This window comes from Coffea eugenioides, chromosome 2 (genome assembly GCF_003713205.1).
Source record: "Coffea eugenioides isolate CCC68of chromosome 2, Ceug_1.0, whole genome shotgun sequence".
NCBI classification, from domain to species: domain Eukaryota; kingdom Viridiplantae; phylum Streptophyta; class Magnoliopsida; order Gentianales; family Rubiaceae; genus Coffea; species Coffea eugenioides.
This window is the reverse complement of record NC_040036.1, coordinates 15,093,812-15,120,291: the sequence shown is the minus strand read 5'-3', so window position 1 is coordinate 15,120,291 and position 26,480 is coordinate 15,093,812. Positions and strand designations below refer to the sequence as shown.

Below are 26,480 nucleotides of genomic sequence, written 5' to 3'. Positions count from 1 at the left end.
TGTTGCATTTCCTGATCCAATCCCTTGGATTTTCACCAGAGAAAAATGGTAGGTCAATTTTTGGGGGATTTGGAATCATCACCTTACTAGTCTCCTTCCTTCCACTCCTGAATCCCTCAGCTCCCGTCTGCAGCCTATGGATGGGTGGGGGAGTCGGTAGCAGCGGTGGTTGATCATTTGGGTGCCTCCCTGTTTCTGGATTCCACTTCTCCTTTTCCATCATCAATCTCATGAAGGCACTGAATTCTTGTTTCAGACCAGCCACCATTCCTTCTACGCGCTTCGTGCCTTCTTCCATTTCTGTTCACAGTTCATCGCGTAACTGCTGTTGTTGAAGGTGCGAAGCTTGGAAGCCTTCCACCACTTCCTGGAGTTTGAATTCCTGTTTCTTGATTTGTTCCTCTAGAGTCTTAAACCTGGTGCTCTCCGCCATTGGTAATGGTTCCAAGGATTCGCTGCTCTGATACCACTTTGTCAGGAACCAGATAGCATAATCTCAGAAATTGAATTTGGGGAAGAAGAACAGAGAGAAGAGTAGAGAGAGAATATTCAAGAGAGGGAAATAACAGATTTCTGTAAAATTCTTGTCTGTCTTTTCCAACTCATCCGTTGGATACAAATAGGACAACTAACATTTCTAACTAATTCAGTTACCAATCATGTGCGGTTATTCTAACTAACACAATAGCCCAAAACGGCACCGTCTCACTTATACATTCAATTTGGCCCTAATTCAGCCCACAACGTCACCGTTTCACTAATTCATGCTTCGATCCTGACAAATTCCAATTCCATAATTTCACCTCCTATTCGGGTTAGTACGCGGATCTTAGATGGATTAAATCAGTAAATTTACGGGTCTCCACATAATGAACAAAAACAAAACTGAAATGAAGGTCTCTCTCTCTCGTCACAGACCAACCACCGTTTCTTGTGCTCTCCTCCACATCTTCCTTCTCCGCCTCCTCCCATACTTCCTCCTCTGCCTCCACCTATACTTCCATCACTGACGCCTTGTCTCTCCTCTTACTCATCTTCCTCATATGCCTTTTCCCAGCATTGAACATCTCCTGCGTACTTAAATTGTAGAACGTGGTGGCCTCGATCTCCTGCGACAAAGCTGTTTGGGTTGCCATTTTGAACAACAGGGCAGTTCAGGATCTCCGGGGCTCAATCTCTGCAGGTCATATGCAACAAATTTATTTGACAAAATTTTCAAAATATATACGTTTATTCCCCTACCTCCTCTGTATGATTAATCAATTGTTGGTGAAGTAGTTGTCAAATATTTTATTAGATGCTGATCCGTATTCATCTCCATGTGTTTTTGAAATTAGCATGAAAAATGGGAAAAAGGTTTTTTTTTTTATTTTTCTATATTCTTTGCTTGTTGATCATTGCGGGTTGGAAAAATTGAGGAATTTACTTGTTAGGGAAACTTTGTGTATTTTTAATATGAAAATGAATAATATTTGTAGCATGCCACTGATATGGACATGGAAGCAAGGAAACGAGAAAAAGTTTCTGAGTCACTGGAGCATGCAGAAAATTTAAGCACTCTCACTCCACTTGCCACAAAAACAGGGCATTTAGTATACTTTAACTGCAAAATTGTTGTGTGTACCGTATATTTCTTGAGCAGATCAAATGAACAATCATCTAGTTTTCGACCTTTGACTATTTTGATGAACATCATGTGTTTGATGTATTGACTACCCTGATGGCTAGCAAACAATGTGCCTTTTTGAGATTGGATAATTGCCATATGCTTGACCCCAAATAACTTAATGCATATGCCCTTCTTCGTAGCTTGTTGTCTACAAAATTCTTTAGCCTCCCATGGATCTGTCTTGAAGAATCACATTTGCATCCTTAATGCATATTCTGTCACAAGTATGATCATCATAACCTGTGATGTGATCCCCAATTCTCCACCAAATTCAAACAGATTATAATCCAGATAAAGGAGCTTTCCCAAGAGCTAGCGCCTTTGTGATATACTTCATTGTCAAGAGTAAAAGCAATAAGAGCCATTAACACAAGTTAAGACTGCAAAATTTTTGACGTTTCCTAAGAGATGATTTTAAAAAGGCTGTTGGGTTTGCTTCCTTGCTGCTGCGGACGTATCTGACAGGAATTGAACACCAAGAAATGCTTGGAAGTGTTAGACTAAATTGCATGAATAACTCAATTAAAAATCAAATAACTAATCACAACGGTATCCTCAGGGTGACAATGAAGATCAATTATGTCCCTTGAACTTCTTGTTTTAAATTGTTGCACTATCACATTTGGCATCAACCCAGTTCCTGTTTGTTTGTCCAGATAACACACAGCAGAACTCAAATAGGTATGCCAGTCAATAACCACTGTTTCTTCATACTTAAGACTGCTTAGACCTCTTCTCCCCAAACCTCTTCATACTTAAGACTGTTTCTAATTACTTGACTCCTGAGACCTCTTCTCCCCAAACCTGTGGCTGATATCTTGCCATATCTGTTGGCACTGAATGAATTTTTCTTCATTTAACATATGTATGAATTTTTCAGGTGCATATTTGCCTTTCATTTTTAGTTCTATAATGCAGTAGCTATTAAATATGTTCTTAAGAACATGACATTGTGATGTTTTTCTGGTGCATATCTGCCTCAGATATAGCATCTGAAGCAACATCTCAGTCAAAAGGGAAAGGCAAAGGGTATTTCACTTGGACTCCTGAAATGGATCGTGTAATGGGCACTTGTTTTATTGACCAAATGAACCAAGGAAACAAATTGGATGGTAAATGTGCATGGAAAACAGTAGCCTACACCGCAGTAATGAATGCTTTATTCGATAAACTCAATATATCTGTGACAAAGGCTAATATTTTATCTCGTTTCAAGACATGGGAGAAACACTATGACATCTTATACCCACTGCTCCAGTCCTGTAACTCTGGGTCTACGATAATATGGGACTACTCTAGAGGTAGAATTGATGTTCGTGATGAGGATGTATGGAATGCTCGAGTAAGTGAGAATCCAAAAATTCTTCCTTACAGAAAAAAAATTGTGGTTGAAAATTGGGAGGACATCTGTACACTGTTTTCACAAGATCGTGCAAATAGAGAGGGTGCCCAAACTGTTTTTGAGGCTAATGCTGAAGCTGAAGTTGAAGAGTCTGCTAATGTAGAGGAATCATTTGAGACTGATTCACGATCTTTAGAAGATGAAGTTATGAATGCACTGCTAGCTCGACAACGGTCAAAATCAAAAGCTTCATCTTCAACAAATGATCGTGGCACAAAGAGAAAACTAACTAGCTCTCAAGTACTTTACAAAGTGTTGGGACGAATGGCAGATTCACTGGATAAGTACTTAAATTCAGAATGCTCAAAAGTTACAACTAAAATGGTGGAAGACGAGTTATCTAAAATTGAATTGGATAGATTTCAATTTTTGAAGGGTATTGATTTACTTATGAATGACAGGACAAAGTATGACACTTTTTCTGGTCTCCAAGATGACTTAAAAAAGGATTGGCTATTGATGCACATTGGTAATTGATTTTTTTTTTGGTAATCTCCAGTTGAAGTTGTTTTTGTAGAAAAAGTTGAGCTGATTGCTGGAAGCCCAAGTAGAGCAAGTAGAAGTTGTTACTACTCCATTGTGTATCCATGACTTTTTAAATTCTGATGAGTTCTTTGTTTTTTATGTAATGGATCAAAACAAGATTATAGAAAGATTCTAGGGAGTATTTCAGCAATTTTCTATCTGTTTTTTAGATGATAAGAATGGAACATTGGATCTTTTGTCTGATGAACTAGCATTTTAGATATTGAGATTAACATAGCTGCCTGTGTTGATGGCTTGATGCCCTGACTTGTCCTTTAGCTGCATGAACCTTTGCATTCTTTCTCAAATAGTATGTTTGTAAAACAATTGACAAGGTGGATGTTTGAACTTTGAATGAGTATATGTGGATGTGGCGTGCCTCTAAGTGCTGCACTGCCCTACATGAAGAGGAGGTGTAGTGCACTGCAGGACTGCAGAAATAGCAGCAGTAGTAAGTATGCATATGAGTACCAACACGTATTAAAAGGGTGATAAAATAAGCTTTGCAGTGCTTCGTCTTTTTCATGCAGTCAATGGCTCCTTTACTAGCCATTGGATCCTTATTTTTTTGAATTACTGCTGCAGTCTGCAATAAAAAAAATGGTGTCCAGTATAACTCAGGCATGTTGGATTTTTTTTTTTTTTTTGGTCCTTCCACCTTTCTCCACACCCTTTTCCACCATCAACTGTTAGATTCAGAATTCGAATAGTAAATTGAATTTATTTGTTGAGAATGTTAATTAAATTGTTTTACAAACGTACTATTTGAGTTAATTAGTGACTAATTCACTGTCCAGTATTCTACCATGTTTTAAGAAATATGCTAGTGTCATTGGGGGTTTACTTTTAAGGGGGTGAGGTCCAGTTTTGGTTGGATGCCAATATCTATACCATACGTTGAACAAAAGAAGGCAGTCAGGTTGACACGTCTCGTTAATGCTGTGCTTAGCACAACCTAAGTCTGGAAATGTTCACCAAAGAAATTGACATAAGAGTGGGAAAAAATAAATTATTAATGGCACAAATTGGTTTTTACTTTTAAATCTTTAGTAAAAATTAGCTAAATGTAAGATAAAAAGAAATTATTATATAAAAAAAGAAAAAAAGAAAAATTTTATGTAAGCAAATGTTTCATGAAAACAATTCTAATTCGTAATGAATTCTTCTCTCATGCAAACAAAGGATTTGGAATTCCAAATAAATTCTGTATTAATTCTATGCATTTCCCAAACGAAAGAATTGGAATGACTTGGAATTCCAATTCATAGAATTCCAATTCTATAGAATTTCAATTCTAATTCAATTCTAATTCTGTAGAACCAAACGTACCCTTAGTTCCCTTTATCTTGGTATTAAGACATGCTCGCACACACAAAATGTATACACTAAAACAATACACACATAAGATTAATCATTTTTGATACGTGATGGCCAAAAAATTTAAGAAGTTATAAATTGTAATAGTGCCAGCATTAAAAAGTATATTGTGGACAAACCCGCCCGTGCACACATGATGCAGGAGAATCCTACATTTCAACTAGACAAATTGAGAGAACTAAAATTGTAAGGGTGTGTTTGAATTGCATTTTTCTAGACTTGATATATATGAGGTAAAATTACTGTAGCGATTTGATATATATGAGGTAAAAAGATGATTAGAAAATGTGTTCGCTATACCATACTAATACTCGTAGATATTAGCAGTTGAGCCTGTTCTTTTTAATGCTGTATCTTCCTTTTGGTGCCAGTACAAATATCATATTTTAGGAAACTTAAAACTAAAGGGACACTAGCATTATTAATTGTTGTAGATGTGTTTAAGGAGAGAAAGTGCACCTATTGCATTTCCTTTTCTTGTGTTTACGATGATGTTTGACTTGGATTCAATCAAATCAAACATGTACACTTCCCTCCCAAGTTTTATTTCTCTAACTAAACCACACAATAATATTTCCAGCTAAATTTGTGTTTGTTTCTATTTCCTCTCAGATTTAGTGTAGTAGTTGGAAGCAGATTCTTTCACCTTTCATTCAAGATCATTCGTTGCATAGCATCTTCTCTTTGGAAGCCAGGTATATAATGAGCATACTCGAACAAGATCGAATGGTCAAAGCAGGTATATTTCTTATACGGAGAAGCATGAATAGTACAAAGAAAGAGAACTTGGGTTGCACTTTACCATTAAGAATCACTAACAGAAGTAGTCAAGATACAGTTTACATGAATGGAAAAGAAATTCACTGCAGGGACATTCTCAGCAGCCAAAATTTCATGGACATAAAATTTTGTCTCACTCTGTACACTTGGAATAAGATATGTCTAACCTGCATTTCTGTGTACAACTAAACCTAAATCCTAACGTGCTACTGTCACTACAGATTGAATTACCATCGTGTAGGAAAATCTTTAGGCAGATTGAGATGGTTTGGTTACCGTGGTCCAGAAAGCTCCATTGCTTCTATTATAAATGAGGATTCTTCATGGACCTCAATTAAACTTCGTGTGAAACTGAAACTTCTTCCTTCACATTGATTCTCTCTGTCTTGTGTTTCTTCCACATGAGCCGACTGTCCAGCAATGGTTTCCAGGATCCTCAAGACCTCGGACATCTTGGGACGAAGGCTGGGGTTAGATTCTGTGCATTGCAATGAAACTTCCACTACTTTTTCTAGCTCCTCGGCATTAAAGCATTTCTTCAGATCCCTATCCACAAGCACCTCTAGTCGCTTCTCCTGGTGTAAAGCTCTAACCTGCATAATCAGCATGAACTCAACTTAATACAGGTTCCAGCTATAATTACGAATTACAGACCTCACTTGATTATGAATAAACTACAGTCTCAGAAGTGAGTATAAGAGCTCTACTATGTCACATTTTTCAGGTTTCAACACTAAAAGCAAGCTAACTGATATGATGCTGGTCCCCAAAGTGGCGTAAGAATACCTTCTTCGCCAGAAGAATGGACATTCAATAGATAATCACATAGGGCACGCTTTGAGGCATCAAATTGAGAAACTGGCAAGGTGTTGAAGAACTGTTATACTTTGAACTAAGTGAAATTGAAGAAGCAACATCTTAAGAACTACATCAGCAGTATGCCAGAAAACGGAGTCAGCATTGCAAACACCCACAAGGCATATGTACCAAAAAACTGATGGATGGACTAGAAATCGAAGAACTTCACATGCATTGGCAGTTTATGACCAAAGTGAAGAATAAATAGCCAAGAAAGTGAAACATTTTGGGATAATAAGAAAACCTAATATAGACTTCCTAGTTATTCAGAATGCAGATATATCATATATCCAGTTAGAGTACCTTTTATCAACATAAAGTCAAGGAGTGCTTGAGACTAAGCATGTAGCCAAACCAAAATGTGAATGACCAGTTTAAATAGAGGTGGCAGATGTATAAATTTACTATCCTGAAGAGAAAATCAATAGCAGAGGTAACTTTTCAACTTATAAGGCCTATGCTCAAGGCTATTTTCTCAGATAGCATTTCCTAGTGAAAGCAGTTGGTCTACTTAAGATATCAGATTTATGCACAAGTGCATTTGGCATTCAATATACCGGTTCTACCTTCAGTGCGTATCTGAAAAAAAAGTCAAAGCGACAATAATTCAGAAGTATTTAGAACATCACAGTTCTGCTTACCGAGTCAAGAATCATTCCTTTCTGATGATGACCGTGTCCAGCAGCTAATGCTTTTTGACCCGTTATCAGCTCCAAAATCAGTATGCCAAAACCAAACACATCAGTTTTCTCAGAAGATTGTCCAGTTGAAAGGTACTCAGGAGCAATATGCCCAACGGTACCCCTGACTGCAGTTGTGACGTGTGATTCCCTCCTGTCCAATAGCTTAGCGAGACCAAAATCCCCTACAACTGCTTCAAAATATTCGTCAAGCAAAATATTTGCTGCTTTGACATCCCTGTGGATTATTTTTGGGTTACACTGTTCGTGTAAATATACAAGGCCACGAGCAGCTCCAAGAGCAATGTGTATGCGTTTACTCCAATCTAAGGATGGATTCTCCTGACCTGTGTCTGTCAAGCAAAAAAGAAACCTCGTTAAGTTCCACAAAGAAGGACTCGACTCTGTCATTCAAAATCTCTTCAGTGTTCATGTAGAAAGAAACATTGGAAGCATATTCTATTTTCATTGCAATTATAATATTCAGAATCAATCAGACTTTGATTAAGCAATGTAAGCTAGTTCCCATGTGATGAATTGTTAACATCCTTTTGTCATCACCACAAAATTGAAAACCATTTCCAGATTTCTTGACCATGTTTCCCCTACCCTTCTGTCCCTGTATAAAGTTACTGGTTGTGTTATAGTTTGCGGAAATTGCTAAGTGTGTGCCTCCAAAAGAGGAGACAAACAGGTGCAGAGATCGTAGAGATCAACTCCTCATAAACAAATTGAAGACAAACCTCTTAATCTATCTGCAACACTCCCATTTGGCATGTAAGGATAAACAAGCAACCTCTCCTCAGTTGTCATGCAGAAGCCATATAACCGAAGAAGGTTCCGGTGTACAGCAAGACCGATCATCTCAACTTCAGTTTGAAACTGTACCTCCCCCGTGAAATTAGGATCTCGCAATCTTTTGACTGCCACGACTGTCCTATTTGGGAGATATCCTTTATAGACAACTCCAAATCCACCTTGACCGAGTATGTTTTTGGAACTGAAATTGTTTGTTGCAATTTGTAGTTCACGGAATGTAAATCTTTTCAGGTGACCAATATCAAACTCAAAATCTTGCTGCACTGCATTTCATTTTCAAATTATCAGTCTTACAATGAAAACCGCAACGAAGGTTATTGAAGATAAACACCTAGATTGAAAATAAGTAGACTAGGTACATTTGGAGGTACCATATGACATAAGCAGAAAGCGAGATCTGTACCAATGCACCCAACAAAGAAGAATCATCACTGAAACTACAAAAGTGCAACTGACACCTATGATGATAGATACAATCCATCGGTGGTGATTGCTAACTTTCCTATATGGACTGCTATCTGCAAGAGACATATACACGATAACTGATCTGGAAAAATGGACATTTTTAACAGATAAGTAGCCGTCGCAAAGCTGTATGCTCTTACCATTTACTGGTTTTGGTACACCCATGCAAATTTCAGCAGAAACTGCAGAGCAAAGGAAGCTGTTTCCAGCAACACTGAAACCAAAAATTACCCTTAAGATATTTTTAAAAAAAGCACATAAAAATTTGTCTAAATCCTAACAGACAGTTAACAAGAATAAATCATCTGCACATCCAAATGTCTAAAAATAACCTAGAAAACTACCACCATAAACATCTCCTTTTATTTGCCTCGGCTTTAAGTTGGTTTAGATAGTATTCAGTTCCAACTAATTGCACACTCCTTTATGGTACATAATACCAAAGCAGATGTCCCTTTCGATAATCTACATGGTAGCATTGCACTAATGATTTATTGGGTTCCATGATAATGGTTCAGGCTGCCTACATTCCCTACAACCATGTAATTATCAATGGCCAAATTCTATTATGATCAGAAAAAGAGAGCAAATCAGAGCAAAGCACCATTAAATGCTTCAAATGATAAATAAACTATGAGCTCATATCTCAACAAACACTTAAATTTTATCTTTTGACTGTAAATTACTAATCCTAGGGGGAAACTAAAATCCTTAACCAGAGAGACACGTGAAATAGCAAAAAGTATCGTTCAATAATGCTTTAGTTTACATGGTATATAGTTGCAACAGAAATAAAGAGGCTAAATTCAACTGCCAAAAAACACAGAAGCAGTTGCATAAGCAATATTATACAGCCAAAAGATTATAAAGTTAATCACAGTCCAGGAGAAAAAAGGTGTACTAATTATAGGTTCTAATCTTTGTTAAGAAAAATGCAGATTGGAATATGGCAAAAAAAGATTCTCAAGTAATATTAATGTTTTCAGTTTCCCGACCAAAGGGAAGTCTTTAGTCTTTCCTAACCCAGACTGAGATATCTATGAAACTTCCAAAACATTAATTATCTGACTCTGGGATAAATTCATCCTGATCAAAGTTTCAATTAAAAAACAGTCCTTTATAAAAGAACATTTACCTGTAGTCTTTGGCCAGTATTTTTGGTGTAGGGCCACTTAGGTTATTGAATGATAAATCCCTGCAGAACACCAATAACAGATTACTGAATGCTGCTTAGATATTGAGAAATTTTAAATAACAAAAATTTAAAGAAGATTATACAAGAATGTAAGCCCTGTAAGGTCAGCCACAGGTTTAGGAATTTGTCCAGACAATTTGTTTCTACTAAGCCTCCTGAAAAGTTGCCATGCAAAAGAATTAGAAGAACTAGCAAATAAAGCAAATCTAATATGTTAAACTTAGATATTAGCCACACTCACAAGTAACTTAGACGAGTCAGGTAACCTAAAGAGCTCGGAATATCCCCAACAAACTGGTTTGCAGACAAGTCAAGGGTCTGCAATTCTGAAAGCTTTCCAATCTCAGCAGGTATATATCCTGATAAATGATTATTCTGCAATAACCTAGAAAAATAACAATTAAAAGCAGAAATTTCAGCCAATGCCATCTCTAGAGATTGTAAATAACCAATTTCATCACATTTTTCCAAGAAGGTAAAACTTTCCAACAATATTGCAAGAAATTGGAGGCTTGGAGCTGTACACCCATTCACCCAATACGACCTTCATTTTTTCCTGCCTCCTATCCAAAGTTTAAGTGGAAAGACCATCAACTACTTGGATTGGACAAAGGAGGTGGAAGCAAATCAAATCGAACTGGCAAAAGGAATGAATTTTATTTCCTGTGTCCTGTGTCCAACTAGTGAATTCTCCTGTGGCTCACTCTTTTGCATCTCTATAGAGGCAAAAAGCCTTATTAGACAACAACATCTCGTATCATCTTCATTGAGTGTATCAATTAGTTTTCCAATTACAGAATCGTAGATCAACATAATCCTAACACGGAACACAATGTGTATCATGCAAAGTCAATTAACTAGAGAAGAATCCAGTTTTAACAACATAACTGTATAAACATCAATTCATTAAGGTGCATTTAGTTAAAGAAAAAGAAATATTTTTTCAAACCTGAAACTAATAGAGGCTGAACTTACATTGTTTGAAGGTGACTTAAGTTTCCAATACTTGGTGAAAGTGTACCTGATAATCCCACACTAACCATTTCACTGCAAACCACAACGGCAAAGATAAGAAACTGGGAGGGAAGAACAAGAACAAACTCAGAAGAAAAACTGAATTCAGCAAATGGTCCACTATTATCATTTCAATTACCAATATAGCACAATAGAACAGGAAACTAAAGGCAAATATAGAAGTTTTATACTGACTTACAGAGACACAACAAAGCCTTCTGGAGAGCAACCAACCATATTCCAAGTACAAGGGTCAACAGAGTTAATATCCCATCCATCTAAGACATGATTATCATCTCTCATTTTACCCTTTATAGACATCAATGCAGCCACTGCACACGAATTCAAGACTTGGCATTTTTGGGACTTCATTTAAGATGAAGAAATTAAACATGCAGAGTGAATGAAATGTAGAACTAACCTTCATAATTAACACCCTTTGGGGAAAGAAGACTAGTGGAGACACTGACTCGGGCAGTCCAAAAGAGGAAGAGTGAGAAAACCAGCATCCCATTTCTCATTGAATGCATTGCAACTGAAGCCTAAGCACCTAAACAGTATCAGAAAGATTTGCTGCAGAAAAACTGCTGCTCTCCTGCTTGGTTGACATTAAAATATTGGTTTCAGTAGGTTAGTAAATGTTAGACTTGAGAGTCAAAAGGACGACTGTACAAGTTCACAGCAAACGTATACACAAAAGACTTCCCAGTACTTGAATATTTGGTTGCAGTTAAGAGAGAGAAAACAAACAAAGGACAAGGTTAAAGGTTTTGATTGGGAAGGCTCAGAGCCAGCTTTTTGTCAGTTATAATCTAACGCTGATTATATTCAATCTCTGGCAAGTCAATGCACTACAAAACAATATGACATTTATGGTTTCTTTGGCACAACCGCACAACTTGTAGGCTCTAGTTTAACATTTCTTGTATTTCTTGTATGGTTTCGTACCAAGTTACACTATAGTGGTCAATCTACGGTTCAAATCAGATTGCAGTTGTCATGACTGGAATTGAATTGCTGAAAATTACTTTTTCGCAATGGTAACCGAATGGCTTCCCTAATTCATCTCCATAATTGAATTTGCAATTGCGGAGATTGCATTGCAAGTTCAATTGTGGAGTTGGGATTAATACATTTGCATCTGGAAATGCTAAACTTGGTTGCCCTTCCTAAATGCAAACTCTTAACAAGTTTTAATACTAATTTTACAAGTATTCTACGTTAATAGTGCAAATTATTATTATTATTATTATTTGTAAAAAGCCAGTTTCATTAATGAATTGGTAGAAATCATCCAATATGATTTGATTTATATCATTACCATTAAACATGGACCAGAAATAACCCATATAAAAAATTTGAAAATTTTTTGAACAAATCTGGAAAATACAAGTTATTAATAATACATCAAAGGCATGGATTTAAAATGTAGATTAGTGAATTTAGTCCCTGTAACCAATTGTTTAGTCAATAACTTTCTTTATCTCACAAGTTTATTAGTACAAAAATATCATTATTGCTTCTCTTTATTCCATAGTACAAATCTAATGATTCAAATACTTAAAGGTGCTAAAAATGAAATCAAAAAATGGACAAAATGCAAGTATGAACAACTTTATAAAGGTGAATAAAGTGCAATTAACCCTTTGTGGCTTAAGTAAATAGCTTGTTGTATTCATTTGTTGATACACTTCTTATACATCTAATTTTATACACATGTGATGGATTTTTTCTCCATAAAATTTGCCCTTTATCTCCATTTTAATTTTTTAATACTTTTGAGCAGGGTTTTTTTTTATATAAAAAGTTGAGATTGGGTCCATTTAAATTGGAAAAAGGACATTAAGGTTTCAATATCCAGTAGTGGATTTTGCACAACTATATATTGTTTATATGTTGCTCTAAATTAGAGCCAAGTAATCAACATTATTAAATTATAATTTTGGGGTATCTAGCACCCTAGGATGGCTACAAGGAGACCACATAATACTTGAATCAATAAATGAATAGTGAAAACTTCATTGAAGTGGCTGTAAAATATTTAAAGTGGATTCAATATTAAATTCTAAAATCGTCAAAATGGTCTTGAGATTTGGAAATGTCACAAATGGTCCCCTTGTCTTCAGTAGTTGTATTCGAGGACAGCTTGTAATGATCAATAAACAACCGGATTGGAGTTCAATGCTGTAGGACATGATGAGCCATTGTGCCAAGGGGCAGAGGGCCAAAACTTGCTATCACAAGATTTTGTTTTCTCTTGTTACTTACAAAAGGTAAAGAATTTTTTTTTTCCTTTTTCTTGGTCTTAAAAGAAAATTTGTTGTTAGGAATGTAAATGAATCTAATTAAGTTGAATATTCCAATGTTCAACCTTATTTGTATATTGATGAGTTTAAAACTATGCAAACTTTGCTTGTTTCATTATCAAGTCAAATTTAGACGAACTTTTATTAAGCGAAACTCAAGTGACTTGAATATTTTACATGTAACATTCAAATGTTATGGAAAGTAAATCAAACTTGAACCGAGTTTAAAATTTTATATGACACGAAAGAGCTGTTCATATATAATTTAATAAATTGGCGAATAGGTAAATTCGACTATCGAGTCCCTTGATTTGCCTTTTCGTCTGATTGCAGTGGAAAATGTATAACTAAAGCATGTTGATGGAATCCTTGTGTCAGTCGACATGATTAGGCAATAAACTCTTCACATCATCCAGGAAAAGGACTAATAGGAGGGAAATTCTCTCTTAACGAGTTCTCATTTGGCACTTGTAAATCAAGTCAAATTGTATAATATGTTTCTAAATAAACCATTGTTGTCACTTGTCATCAGCAACTTATTCGAGTTTCTAAACTTGGATTTAGTACTACAACTAGGATTATTACTGGCTATATCTTTTTCAAGCAAAAGAAAAATAGAGTTCTTAAAAAAAAACACTAGTTTAAGGATAGGATGAGATAATCTTTGATATGATTGACACTAAATAAAATAATTGAAAAATCTTAAAAAATACTCTACAGAATAAGATATGTCAATGGCATAGTATAAAAACCAAAAGAAGTATCTCCGAAATTATGATAAAACTCATTTGGAATCAGTTTGTAATCAACTGTGTAGAAGGAAAGTATATTAAGTAGTACTTTAGACGAGGAATGGGCTGAACGGTTTTGGAGAGAAAATGTAAGTGAGAGATGCTGAATTCGAATTCTTTCGCTTATACTAAACAAATACTACTTAAGTGTGTTTGAATTGTAAATTATTTGAGATATTTTTACTGTTATGTTTTTTGTGATGTGATGTATACGAGATAAAAAAATAATTAAAAAATTAAAAAAATGTATTAAAAATTCTATTGATGACGTAAACAAATATATTTAGACAAATAATTTCCTGTCCAAACACACTATGACACTCTATCAGTCAATTATTTAAAGGTTTTGTCGCCGCCCACAACTGCTGGCAATTGTTATTGGACGAAGAACCAGTCTTTGTCGGCTTATTTGACTATTCCAAGAATTAGACCCCAGCAATCATTATTTAGTCTTCCCTCTTTCTTTTCCTTATTCTATTCTATCTACATTTTAACCTTTTTCCTTTTCTTATAGAAGTAAGAAATTAGACAGATAAACCAAGTTGAGTTATGGTAGTAAATTACAATTACCTCCCCGAGTCTTGTACAAATTAAAGATTATTCCCTTAAGTTTAGCATAATTGTAATTACAGTTTCCTCTGTTGTCAATAGCAACATCCAAACCCAACTAACAGAAGTAAAATGACACAAAGAATGGTCCTTTTCAACTCTTAATTAGTTTCCGTACTGTGATCTTAGGGCTTAGCACTATTTTTCTTACTACTCAGATCTCTGATTCCTCTGAGCTTGGGAAAGTCGCTGCTTTATGCCTTAATCTGGCATTCTGACTTGTGTAATCAAATTGCATCAAGAAAGTATGAGAATTGAGTGGTAAAATGAAAATGCAGACCTCTTGTCAGTGCTTCTTTTCCTACCTTGTAAGCTGAGAGAATTGGAGAGCAAAGAAACCAGAAAGGAAACAGTAAAGATACATTACTTCACAAGAGTAACATCTTTTGCTACAATGTAGTATTTATCGATTACAAACACTAAATACAGCAACTCAGAATCAAAAATCAACAATCAATCCAGCTAATTACTACCCCACTGTTCTTTAGAGGGCTTGCTGCCTACTTAAATACCTCATTTGCTGAAAACCTGTCTTCTAAGTAACAACAACTGGACATGTACAACAATTACGTGCTTAACTCGGGGGGATATTCGCTTAAAAATAGCGAGAAGAAGAAACTCGAAAAGGAGGGGGAACTGAAAACAGAAAGAGAAACATTTCTTGAGGAGCCCTCCAGCTTCCTTAGTCTGTACTTGGCGCAACATCAAAGAGATGCCTCTGTTCAGGCAAAAACTTTGGCGTAGAGATCACTTGTACCCCTTCATATTCACCCAACAAGTAAAACCTCGACTCATGTCCCGGTGGGATGCATTAATTGTATACCCATTTGCCTTTTTATGTGGTCTGGTACCAACCTGTTTATAAGATCTGGATGGGCTCCAGACAACTGTACAACAGGCGGTAAGGTCAACACCGGAATAATTAAACTAGCAATTGGAGTAAATATAGTATTTGCATAGAATCAGATAACCATTTAGTTACATTTCTCTTCCCAACCCTCCCCCCCAAAAAAAAAAAACACCAAAACCAAAAAAAAATTTTACGAGTCACGCATCATTGGGGTCCCATGCCCCCATTCACAACAAAAACAATAACCAGAAAATAGGATACAGAACTCAGGAGAGGTTTCAGAGAATTTAGATATATCATGACAAACATCTTGAATGATGAAAAAGAATCGGCTTCTGAAGTTCCATGCAGGTTTAGATAATGTAATCTAAGTAGTTCTTAAAATTCATTATTTCTTGTGCCACTTGATTTAGGTGGCATGGATGAACTATGTAACTTGAAAAATTAAATGCAATTAAACTTATTAACTGATACCAGTTAATACAAAAGTTCAACCCTTTAGGAGGCCACTAGCATAGGCTGCATAGCAGGGTGTACTTCAGCCTAACAGAAGCACATAATGCTTACATAATGTCAACTGAGCTTAGTGACCTATTTGAAGCTCATGCATTTTTTTTTTAAATTTTATTCTTTTGGTTCAAGGATAGACTCCAAGCTCTACAAAGGGGACAACCTCTTGTATTTGACAAGACTTAGTGAGATATATTATACAAACTCAGTTATCCTAACTTCAACTGACTTCATAACATTCCCCTAATTTTATATCTTTAGCAAATTAGACACGCAAGTTCTGTAGGAAATTGAGACTCTTTGAATGGCATATATCTCTGTGCACGGCATATGGTACAAGCAAAGTTATGAGGAACAATTGTTTACGGTAACAGAAAGGACATAATGCACTCTATTAGATGTCTCCAACCTCAGAAAAGGCTAAGTCACCATTATTTACACCCAGTAACATGCGATCTTGCATTTCACCTTAACATTCACATTTTCTGAGACATGGTAAAAGTGCCAAATTTGCTTCAAAATGGCACATGAGCTATCATACTATTTAGAATTTTCAGCCAACCAGAAGTCAACTGAAATGTAAATTAAGCGCCTTTAAGTTTGGTCCGTCCTAAAATGATTTTTCCAGAAACACGTTAAAAAAAATCCCTTATAGAAGTCAATTAAAGGAGTGTATAAAATTCATTTGACCAATAACCTCAGGAAACTAACAAACAACACAATGTTCGCAAAAATCTCAAAAAGCAGCAAGATTTTCGTTGTATGGAATGATCACTCCTTTCCCAAAAATCCTGCAAGATTTTGCAATTGGTATTGGCACTGTCATGCAAACATTTGAACCTGACCTTTGCTCAGCACTTAAATAAACAGCAAGAACAAGTACTCAGGATACACCTTATAAGTTTAAACTAATAAAAGGAAGCCACAGGAACAAAGAATCAAGCTTTACTTTATTCAGAAGAAATACCTCTTGTTTAAAGTTGAACAGCTGCGGCAGATGACGTCCATTTGGTAATCGGGTATTAGGATCACGCAGTTCATCAAAGAAAGAATGTGCACATGCTTCTAGCTGCAAACAAAAGCAGCCTAATAAAAATGTGATTAATAAGTTACATGGATGCTCAAGGGTGTACATCTTTGGTTCAAAATACTGCTAAGCATGTAGTTTTTATCAGCCAAAAATATGTGTGATGCAATCAGCACGGACAAGGTAGCAATGAAAAACGGAAGGACACAGCCAATGATATTATACTACATTCTAATAAGTATAATGCAAGACATTGCTTGCAGTAAATGCTGATACTACAGAAAGAAAACTGAAACTCACAGCAGTGCAACGAAGACTTGGCGAATACTGCAACAGTCGTGACGCAAGGTCTATTGCTTCAGGAGGCATCCTTTTGTGGAAAACCTGATACGCCAATAAAACAATAAGATGGCAGACATGAAACAAAATCTGCCAAAGCAGAAAAAGAATAGGTAAATGTCAAAATTTGCAACATAGGGTGACATGTCACACGAGCATTTGTGCATCCACAACAACATACCAGAATTTTTGGCCTTTCACAAACACTCACTAATTTGTAACCCATGGACGATTTTTTGCACTTCAATGTAGGAGTTCACATAGCAGAAAAATAGGTCTCTCTCTCTCTCTCATTTGTCTTTCTATCCAGAGTAAGGCCTACCTATCTCTTTCTCTCATTTATCTCTCTATTCAGAGTCAGGCCTACTTCCATATAAGGCCCAAATACCAACCAAAAGGCCAACTAGAGAGGACTACATTAATGAGTACATAGTTAACACGAAGAATCTATTTTTGGTTCTTTTTGAGTGGCTGTTGGCAAGTATAATCTATTTTTGCTTTGATATGCTTTTATTGGTCTCTTAAAAGCATAATCTGTTTGACTTAACCAAATTTAGTATCCTGTATTATCTGAAGGCATGACAGCATTGTCAGACACCATAAGAAGTAATATATCGTGTGCTAATAGAACACAAATTTCATAACTGTTTATCTTAATCACCAATGATGCTATAAATAGTATTTTATCATACTCTTAACACACACACATACACACACAAAAAGGGGTCAATTAATTCATTAACACATTGGAGGCTTTGCTGATTGCATGAGCTCATCATGCAATTTCATGTAACAGGTAATCACCCTACTTCTCAGTGTCTTTGGAATAATTCTGATCAGCCTCTTTTTCATGGATAGAGATCATCATGAATGTAAGGCCTTCTATATTATTTTCTTCAAGGTGATATTCATCAAATAAAAAAAAGTGGAAGAACATGCCACATAAAAGCTTAGTTATGTTCAAGCAACATTATTTGAAAGGCAAAAAAAATCTCTGCAGCATTATATAACCACTCCCATTTACCAGAAGCAGAGAAAAGCAAAGACTAGAATGTACACTACATATGCACAATTTGAAACACGAGTAAAGAAGCAAAGGACCCAGGACAAGGCTCCCCACACTTTGAGCTACAAAATGGAGAAAGAAAAACATTCCCTAACAGAAGAACATATTTTACTAGCAAGATCCAGAGACTAGCTTCACAGTGGAATTTTGAGAAAAAAAGACTATTTTGGCTCCCCAAAAAAATAAATTACAGAGCAAAGCTAACCTTGTGCCATGGGTGTGCCTTAATTTGAGGAAACCTAAAATCAGTATAATTTGGATTCATACAACGAATTTCTTCTCGAGTTGGTGTACCAAGAACCTGAAAGTAAACCACATTAGACCATTACACAAGCACAATCAGTTTCTTGCAAGTTCTGACTTCATCTTACATAAAATGTACCTTTATAATCTCCACCAACTGGTCAACGGCATTCTCTCCGGGAAATAGTGGCTGCAAGTATATCAGATCATGAGTCAATTAAATATCACAATATAAAGGACCAAAAAAGAAAAAGTAAAAAAAAAATCCCAAAAGGGAAATGGCAAATAACCTGTCCCAAAAGAAGCTCGGCAAGGACACATCCAGCTGACCAGATATCAATGGAGGATGTATACTCAGTGGCCCCAAATATGAGTTCCGGAGCACGATAAAACCTTGAGCAAATGTACGAGATATTTGCTTCACCCTTCACCTGATGTAGGTTAATAATCACAAAAAGATGAGCACACTCATTAACAGGAATAAAAAAGGTCCTTAAATTTACATGAGCAGCACAGCTCCTTTAATAAGCCTAAAACTTTCATAATGGAACACTGGGAAAAACGTCATCAACTACAAACTATTACATATTGGAAACAGTAGTGGACTAAACTCCTATAAATAAATACATACAGAAGTATATAAATACAACAGATTATCCACACATCAATGTGTAGTTACCATAAAAGTGATGCATTATGTTCTTTACTTGTTCTTTTACAAAGGGTTGTTATCAGATCACTTATAGCACATATAAATTGACATTCTACAAATTTGTGGAGCAAAAAAAAAAATTTTTTTAAGTATCAGTGGGGGCATATCTATTAATTTCTAAGCTAAACAATTGTTTATTGAATTTCTATATGTAAAATTGAAGGTTTCCTTTGGCCAACGGGGGCAGGTGCCCCCACAGGCCATAATCTAGATCTGCCCCTGGATGCTGGACTGTTTAACAGAAGACTCAGGTGATGCATAAGTATGAAATAAGGTTCTAAAGACGCTCACAGTACATCAACATGCAATAGGTTATGAGGAACTTAGCTTCAGCGGCCAAAAATTTATGTACCAATGTAGCGTATCAGTACATTTCAACCAAAGACAGAAGAACTTGACAAAGAAACAGCAAAGCAAAGGGCAAAGGAAAGAACACTGAAATTATAGGATTTGCACTTACTAGCACTTTCGCACTTCCAAAATCACAAATCTTCACTTGGTGACTAAGAGGATCAACCTGAAAAGACAAGCAATGACTGTCAAGGAAAGGAACAAAGAAAAAGAAACAAGCACACTGAAGTCGAACATGAAGACAAGATATACCAAAACGTTTTGGGGCTTCAAGTCTCTATGGCATACTCCAGCAACATTATGCAAATAAGCTAGACCTCTGAAAATCTGAAAAACAACTACAAATTTAGCTTCACTCAAGCACTACAGAACCCTGCAAATATACTAGCACGGAAGCAACCCACATACTTGGTAGGTGTACAGTTTAACATAAATCAGTGGCATCGTCTGGTTGATGTTGCTATAATGCTTTAGAACCCGATACATTGACTCAGGGACATACTCCATTACTAAATTGAGAAAAAGCTCATCTTTACTAGTAGTTGAAAAAAAACAATGCTTTAGAGACACCACATTTGGGTGATCCATTGTGCGCATTAACTGCAATTCACGATTCTTGTATCTCCTGTCCTGTAAAACCTTCTTTATAGCCACAGTTTCTCCAGTTTCCAGACATTTTGCCTACATGAGCATGCATAACCCCAGAAATTAAAGCAAAAGATTAACAAATGAAAGATTAGTATAATTTTGTAATCCACATACCTGGAAAACAATTCCAAAAGATCCAGTCCCCACAACCCTCTCTGCCATGTAACTAACAGTCTGCAAAATGAATCAAGCAGTGGAAACAAGTTTTCAATAATCTCTTGAGCAAAATTGATCAGATCATGTCAAAGTCTTACGTAGTTATCCAACAAGTAATATGATTAATCAACAATTCCAAAAAATGCAAAGCAGAGTTGGCAAAGCTAATATTGGACATACAGAAAATGCAGCCTCAGTGCTACGGAATGAAAATAGGCAACATCAACAAATGCAATTGCAACCAGTTAATAAGCAAACAAGAACCACAATTCTACCTGCTTGGGTTCTCCATTCTTGCCCCCAATAGTCGTTGAGATTATGTGACCAGTAACTGTATCATGACCATCCATAATAGGAGCAGACATTTCCTGCCACAAGTATGAAACCAAGATGCTAGTAAGAGCAGTTTTGAAGTACACAAATTTTAAGCAACAATACAGTTCAAAACAGTAGCTTCTACCCCAAGAAGGTAACATAACTAAATGACACATCAAAAACAACATATAAACAATTAAACAAAAATTACAAACAACCTAAAGTATGCTGATTAGAGGTGACACTTCAGGAATTGTAGCATTACAATTTTGGAATAAAAAAGTCTAATCAAAGGATAGACTATACAAAATCAACACAAGTCAAAAACAGGGAAAAGAATCACTTGAATGATACTATGAGATCCAATGAATATGTTAAAAAGATCAAATATCAACCTTTTGGAATCAAGGCTCACTCTAGCACCTCTGCCACAACTACCTCCCCCTACCCCCGGGGGCCCAAAAATAGACCAAAAAAGGCAACTAAAACAGTACCCAGAGACAAAGGTCAGCTGGGATCAGATCAAGAAAAGAAACTAAAACAGTAAATTTTAAGTAGAATACAGATCAAGCTCCTCTCTTGGCTATCCAGAAAATTGACCATAAACCAACTTCATTCAACTCGACAGACTTACTTTAAAAGAGGGATTTCTTCAGAAGGCACTAAAATTAACTTAAACTACAAATTTGAACCAAAATTTAGCTAATCAAACCATCAGTTTCTAAAAATAGGATCTTTTATCCAAGTCAAGAGCTGCATCATTCCAACAAAATTCAAGAAATCTAAACAAGAAGAATGCTACCTTTGACTTAACTTGCTATAAAGTTAACTCCAAAAAGAAAAATAAGGAAAAAAAAAACTCCACGACTCTGTAACTAATTATCAGCAGAAAGAAACAAGACTGAACATTTTAGAATTAAAAAAAAAGAGAGAAAAAAAAGTGAGAATGTGAATTGGAATGGTTACCTTATCGTTAGCCATGATTTTAGATCGGAAAAGGGAAAGGAGGAAAAAAGAAGAATAAATTGGGAAATATAATTGGTTTTTTTTGTTGCTATTGTTTAAAGCTCATAATTGTCGGTTGGAAGAAAGGAAAGAGAGGGAAAGGTCAGAGGACCCCATCAAACAAACAGCATCCCATGTGATTCCAGCTCTCTTCTTTTTGGTGTTTCTCCTCCTACAGCTTCACCTGCGGAGTGAAAATGGGAAATTGTGAAAGCGCCCCAATATTATTAGGAAATTGAAGCATTGCCGGGATAAATCCTCTAGTATTCTTCAAGTAAATTCCTAGTTGGTTGTAATTCTGATATATTAGAGGATTTGAAACTCGGCTGAATTTTTTGTGTGAGAGTAGTGTTTTCCCGTGTAATGTGTTGGGAAAAACTTTTAAATATTTGAAATTTTAGTAACATAACAAAAATTAATAGTAATTTTTTTATGTAAGCCATTATTGTAACATACCTAATATTCAATAATGGAAATGGAGAATTAATGAGTCACTTCAAATTAAGTAAATGTCACGCTGAGACAAGAAAAGTACAAAAAGACAAACTCTTTCCTTGAAATATAGTTAAATTTTGAAAATGAAATCTTACGAATTGTACGTAGCTCGGGCAAACTGAAATTCAAAGTAAAGTATAATTATTTTTCATTAAACAGTTGAGCTCAAATCAAATATATTATCACTTAAGTCCAACTGGGCTCGGTTGAAGTGTTATATTTTATCTAGTACAAAATTTTTTTCTTAAGGAGAAACCTTCTTTTTTTTTTTTTTTTTTTTACATTTTTAGCGTGTTTAATTAAAATGTACAGCTACTTATAAGGATCTAAAATGAGATTAATCTTTTGAAACGAGTCAAGCATGGTCTTATAACATGATTACATGCTATGAGAGAACAAAAAGAAGAAAAATTGCACAAATAGGCCCTCATATTTATGACCAATCATTCTTTAGTTACTTGCATAAACAATGATGCATTTGGGTCCCTAAAATAATTTATAGCTCAAATTTTGGTCTCCAATCCCATTTCTGCGTACTTATTTGCTTGAGCAGTTGACAGCCTAAGAATATGCAAATAACTTAGGCAGATTTTACTTTGGGTTTTGTTTCAACAGAATGAAAAAAACATACATGAACTTGTCAAGATTGTGAGTTTTTGATGAAAAATGTTTGAAATATTCTCAAAACATATTTCTCAATTATTTTTTTATTTCACACACATTACATTGCTATAGTATTTTTTTTGCCTATAAAACTCCTAACAAATGCAATCAAAACAAGGCCAACTTTTTTTCCTTTAAATATTATAATGGGCGAAAGTAGCATAAGAAAGGCAAATGCTTTATTTTTTGGAAAGGAAGTTCAAAATTCCCATAGCCCCTCCTCCTCAAAAAAAAAAATCTGGGGAAGGGCTTCTTACTCCCTAGGCAAACCCTTTTATGTTTAAAGATAAATGCTTTTTTATATATTATTCAATTTTATCACAACATGAAAACATTAGTGGGTTTGTTTGGATAATGAATTATTTGTTAATATTTATTTACTTGCATCATCAGTACATTTTTTAATCGCCTTATTATTTCACATACATCAAATCAAAAGAGTGCTTCTATATTTTTTTTCAAAAAACTGTCCCAAATAATCTATATCCAAAAAACACTCAATAGTTTTGATAAAAAGAAAAATCTTGATGAAAATAACAAAAAATTAATTAAATTAAAGTTTTCTCTTTGGCCTAATTATCAATTAGAAGATTAGGCTTGTATGAATCACTATTGGTTTGATACCAATAATAACCTTTCTCGAAAATAATTTATTTTCAAAAGTTTTTATACCCAATAGATCATTCGTTGCAATCTAATTTATAAGTTAAGGCATAATTTTAACTCATTCCAACAGTTTTAATACAAAATATGTTACTTTCACTAAAAGAAAAAAAAAGAAAAAAGGAGTGATTCTTTTGCTTGTTGCTGCAGAGTAAAGAGCATAAGAATATTAATTGTGAACTTATCAATCTTACAAATTTTAAAGTTGTTTCTTTCTTTTCTTATTCTAAAGAATTTGAGAAAAAAATCGAAATTAATTGTCAATTGAATTAGTTGTCTTTTGGAGCGTTAATATTTGTCATATACAAAAAAAAAAAATCCACAAATTTTGACCTTGTAGAACAAGATAAACATAAGTTCGAAGAGCTTTTATTTGCTAATCAATACAGATTATATAAGGTAATCTTGTAGAATGCGATAAACGCAACTTTGAAGAACTTTTATTTGCCAATCAATGCAGATGACATAAGGTGATATGCAAATTTTTTTTTTGTTTTTTGAAGTGAAAGGACTTGGACCGAAACCTCGCACTTAGACTCTTTCTCTCCAAATATTATGATGCACAAAGCTTCCTTTTAAGCAAACATAGATATAAAGAGTTTTAAAAAAATTATAACTTCAACTTGCATGAATTACTTATGATGCTTAATAGCAAGACAATGGCCAATGTCGTTTATTGAGTTGGATTTTCGCTTCCGCAATATCGTTTATTTCTTCTCTCAATTCAGTCCCCCAAACAGTCTCTTTCCCAGAATTCACCTGCTGATTAACTAGTTAGCGTTCTTTTAATTCATTCGACTTTGGGTTGTAAACATTCTTGTAACCATTATCACGGAATCGTTATTTGTGCAATGCATAAACCTCTTGGGAGTTCGCTAACCACACCAGGCTGATGACAGAAAAATAAGTAGGCCTATCATTTAGGCTTTTCTAGTAGGACTTCTGGGAAGCTGGACTCGTTCCAATCACATCTCGGCCGGAATTTAGTATATTTCTGCATCACTGTCAAGGCCCAAAATTTGTTCTATGAAACACTTTTATACTTTAAGCTATGGTCAAGAAAGGCCAGCCGTTTTGAACTCGTGTCTGAAGACAAGCAATGCTCCTTCAAAAAAAAAAAAAAAGCAGTGCTTTAATAAACAAATCGTTTTGCATTAATTAAATGCGTATTGGAACTGGTATAAAATATGATTTACGGAAAACATCTCTTTAGTATGGCCTCGCATGAGATCCCATCATACCACTTTCAATTGTGAGTTAGAAAATGCAAAAACAATGGCCATTATAATAAGTTGTTTAATTTGAATAATATGCACGAAATGAATAATCCTACTATTATATGATAGGAAACTTGGGCTGTAAGTCTCAACCAACTGGTGATATTGGAATCAATGTGTAGGGCTAAGCTCAACATACCTCCAGATAAAAAAAAAGTTTGAATTTGCTTAAGATGGGCTGGACCAAGTTGAAACTGTTCTTCAATGGGTAATCTTGACGGGAGGATTGTGTTGGTCCTTTCTAAAACGACCACCAAAGAGTTTGGTTTTGTGCGTTTGCGCTTACAGTATTGGCTACGGGAAGGTCTACAAATGGTCTGGGACTAGTAATCGTCATGCTGCATTTGAAGCTGATTTCCTTTTGGCTGTATATTTTGTCAACAATGCTTTAGCTAATGATACTTAATATAATCTTATCTTATATGTAAAAGATATGAGAAAATCGCAGATGGGATTGTACTCTTTCTTAATTCTAGAGAGAAGGCAAAACGTATGTGGATGTTTTGACGAAATTTAGTTAGAATTCACAACATGAAAACTTGTTGAGCATAAGTATGTGATTTGGCTTCGGCAGTTCGGCCTTCACTTCATTGGAAAAAAGAAGGTTCAGCCCTATGAGTAAGACTTTCGGACAACGTTTTGCTCAAAGTATGCGCATACCTTTGGCATAATATTGATGGAACGTTTAAAAGAATGAAGCCTAGTAGTCTAATGTTCAAAGAAGATTTCAGCCAAAAGTGATGGGTAGAAGGCTTTCTGCCCAAAGGAGCAATTCAGGTTGTAGATGCCAACTTGCTCAAGCCCGAGGTTGAGCATCTGAATGAGAAGTTGGAAAGACAAAAGAAATTTTTAACTACAATGTGAAGATGAAACAAGTTATTTTCTCATGTTTATATTGACGTCAAAACAATTTCAATATTAAATGCAATTCCATATGGCATTTGATTCGGAATAATGGTATGCGCTGAGTTTCTATGTGAGGAAACAACTTCCTATCAAACTTCTGAAACTTGAGGGATGAAGTTCTTTCGGAGAAGACTTGGGACTCCAATTATTGAATACTTGAAGCGTAATCTTGTGCAGACTTCGACTTGGACTTGGATTTTTCAATATGTGATAAAGAAAAGATGGATATCTTCTTCTTCTTCTTTTTTTTTGGAATAAAAATTAGTACAAATATCTTTGTTCTAGAAGTGCAATCTCCATCACTCATGTTTTCTTAAGGAAGAACATAGGAAGGGGATTCCTTTCGACCATGCCCTGCTCGTCCCCTTCTTTCCCAGCCCCATTTGGCCCCCGATGGGTGAATGCTATCGCTATCTCAGTCTTTGCATCCTTCATATTCTTGTCTCCTTTCGATGAATAATCTAATCAAGAACCAACTTTATTTTAAGTAATGTACATCCATTCTCATTTTGCATGTTAAAGACTTAATTTACATCCTTGAGCTAGCAAAACGTCCCAAATTACCTCATTTCTTGGCACTCTTGATAGAAACAGGTGAAATTAATAAGTGTATGTACAATATTTTTGACAGGTACCGAACCTGTGCAATAATAAATCACTACTCGAGAAAAATACAAATTTTACATATAGCGGCGAGTAGGGTCGAATCCACAGGGACTGGGGATAATTCGTTTCTTTTGAGTCAATAGAACAAAATTGGGGGA

The 26,480-nt window shown here is 35.4% G+C and overlaps 2 protein-coding genes across 4 annotated transcripts; both read right to left on the bottom strand.

Annotated features, from left to right (window-relative positions):
• Positions 1-5,770: 5,770 nt before the first annotated feature.
• On the bottom strand, positions 5,771-11,452 carry LOC113760623 (probable LRR receptor-like serine/threonine-protein kinase At5g45780). The gene is made up of 11 exons (XM_027303275.1): positions 11,206-11,452; positions 10,984-11,116; positions 10,746-10,817; positions 10,012-10,155; positions 9,854-9,925; positions 9,711-9,770; positions 8,716-8,789; positions 8,482-8,628; positions 8,035-8,373; positions 7,253-7,644; positions 5,771-6,346 (listed from the first exon to the last, which is right to left on the bottom strand). The coding sequence occupies exons 1-11, from the start codon at positions 11,312-11,314 to the stop codon at positions 6,026-6,028; spliced, it is 1,863 nt and encodes a 620-aa protein (XP_027159076.1). The 5' UTR covers positions 11,315-11,452; the 3' UTR covers positions 5,771-6,025.
• A 3,374-nt stretch (positions 11,453-14,826) lies between these two features.
• On the bottom strand, positions 14,827-21,813 carry LOC113760624 (shaggy-related protein kinase eta-like). 3 transcript variants are annotated; one of them, XM_027303276.1, is made up of 12 exons: positions 21,674-21,813; positions 20,668-20,760; positions 20,351-20,410; positions 19,997-20,269; positions 19,841-19,915; positions 19,698-19,754; positions 18,816-18,956; positions 18,665-18,715; positions 18,488-18,583; positions 17,178-17,261; positions 16,818-16,919; positions 14,827-15,377 (listed from the first exon to the last, which is right to left on the bottom strand). In XM_027303276.1, exons 1-12 carry the CDS (start codon positions 21,686-21,688, stop codon positions 15,282-15,284), a joined length of 1,143 nt encoding a protein of 380 aa, XP_027159077.1. In that variant the 5' UTR covers positions 21,689-21,813; the 3' UTR covers positions 14,827-15,281. The 3 variants fall into 3 exon arrangements, with proteins under 3 accessions (XP_027159077.1, XP_027159080.1, XP_027159079.1); XM_027303279.1 differs by lacking the exon at positions 21,674-21,813 and adding an exon at positions 21,510-21,582; XM_027303278.1 differs by lacking the exon at positions 21,674-21,813 and adding an exon at positions 21,103-21,209.
• Positions 21,814-26,480: the final 4,667 nt, after the last annotated feature.

Coding starts and splice junctions, on each gene's coding strand:
- LOC113760623 (XM_027303275.1), bottom strand. CDS start 11,314: ATGCATTCAATGAGAAATGGGATGCTGGTTTTCTCACTCTTCCTCTTT. Junction 8,374..8,481: donor CTTTCTGCTTATGTCATATG/GTACCTCCAAAT, acceptor AATGAAATGCAG/TGCAGCAAGATTTTGAGTTT. Junction 7,645..8,034: donor TGTTGCAGATAGATTAAGAG/GTTTGTCTTCAA, acceptor TTTGCTTGACAG/ACACAGGTCAGGAGAATCCA.
- LOC113760624 (XM_027303276.1), bottom strand. Junction 19,916..19,996: donor TTAAACTGTACACCTACCAA/GTATGTGGGTTG, acceptor GTTGTTTTTCAG/ATTTTCAGAGGTCTAGCTTA. Junction 15,378..16,817: donor TGTTCAACTTTAAACAAGAG/GTATTTCTTCTG, acceptor CCTGTTGTACAG/TTGTCTGGAGCCCATCCAGA.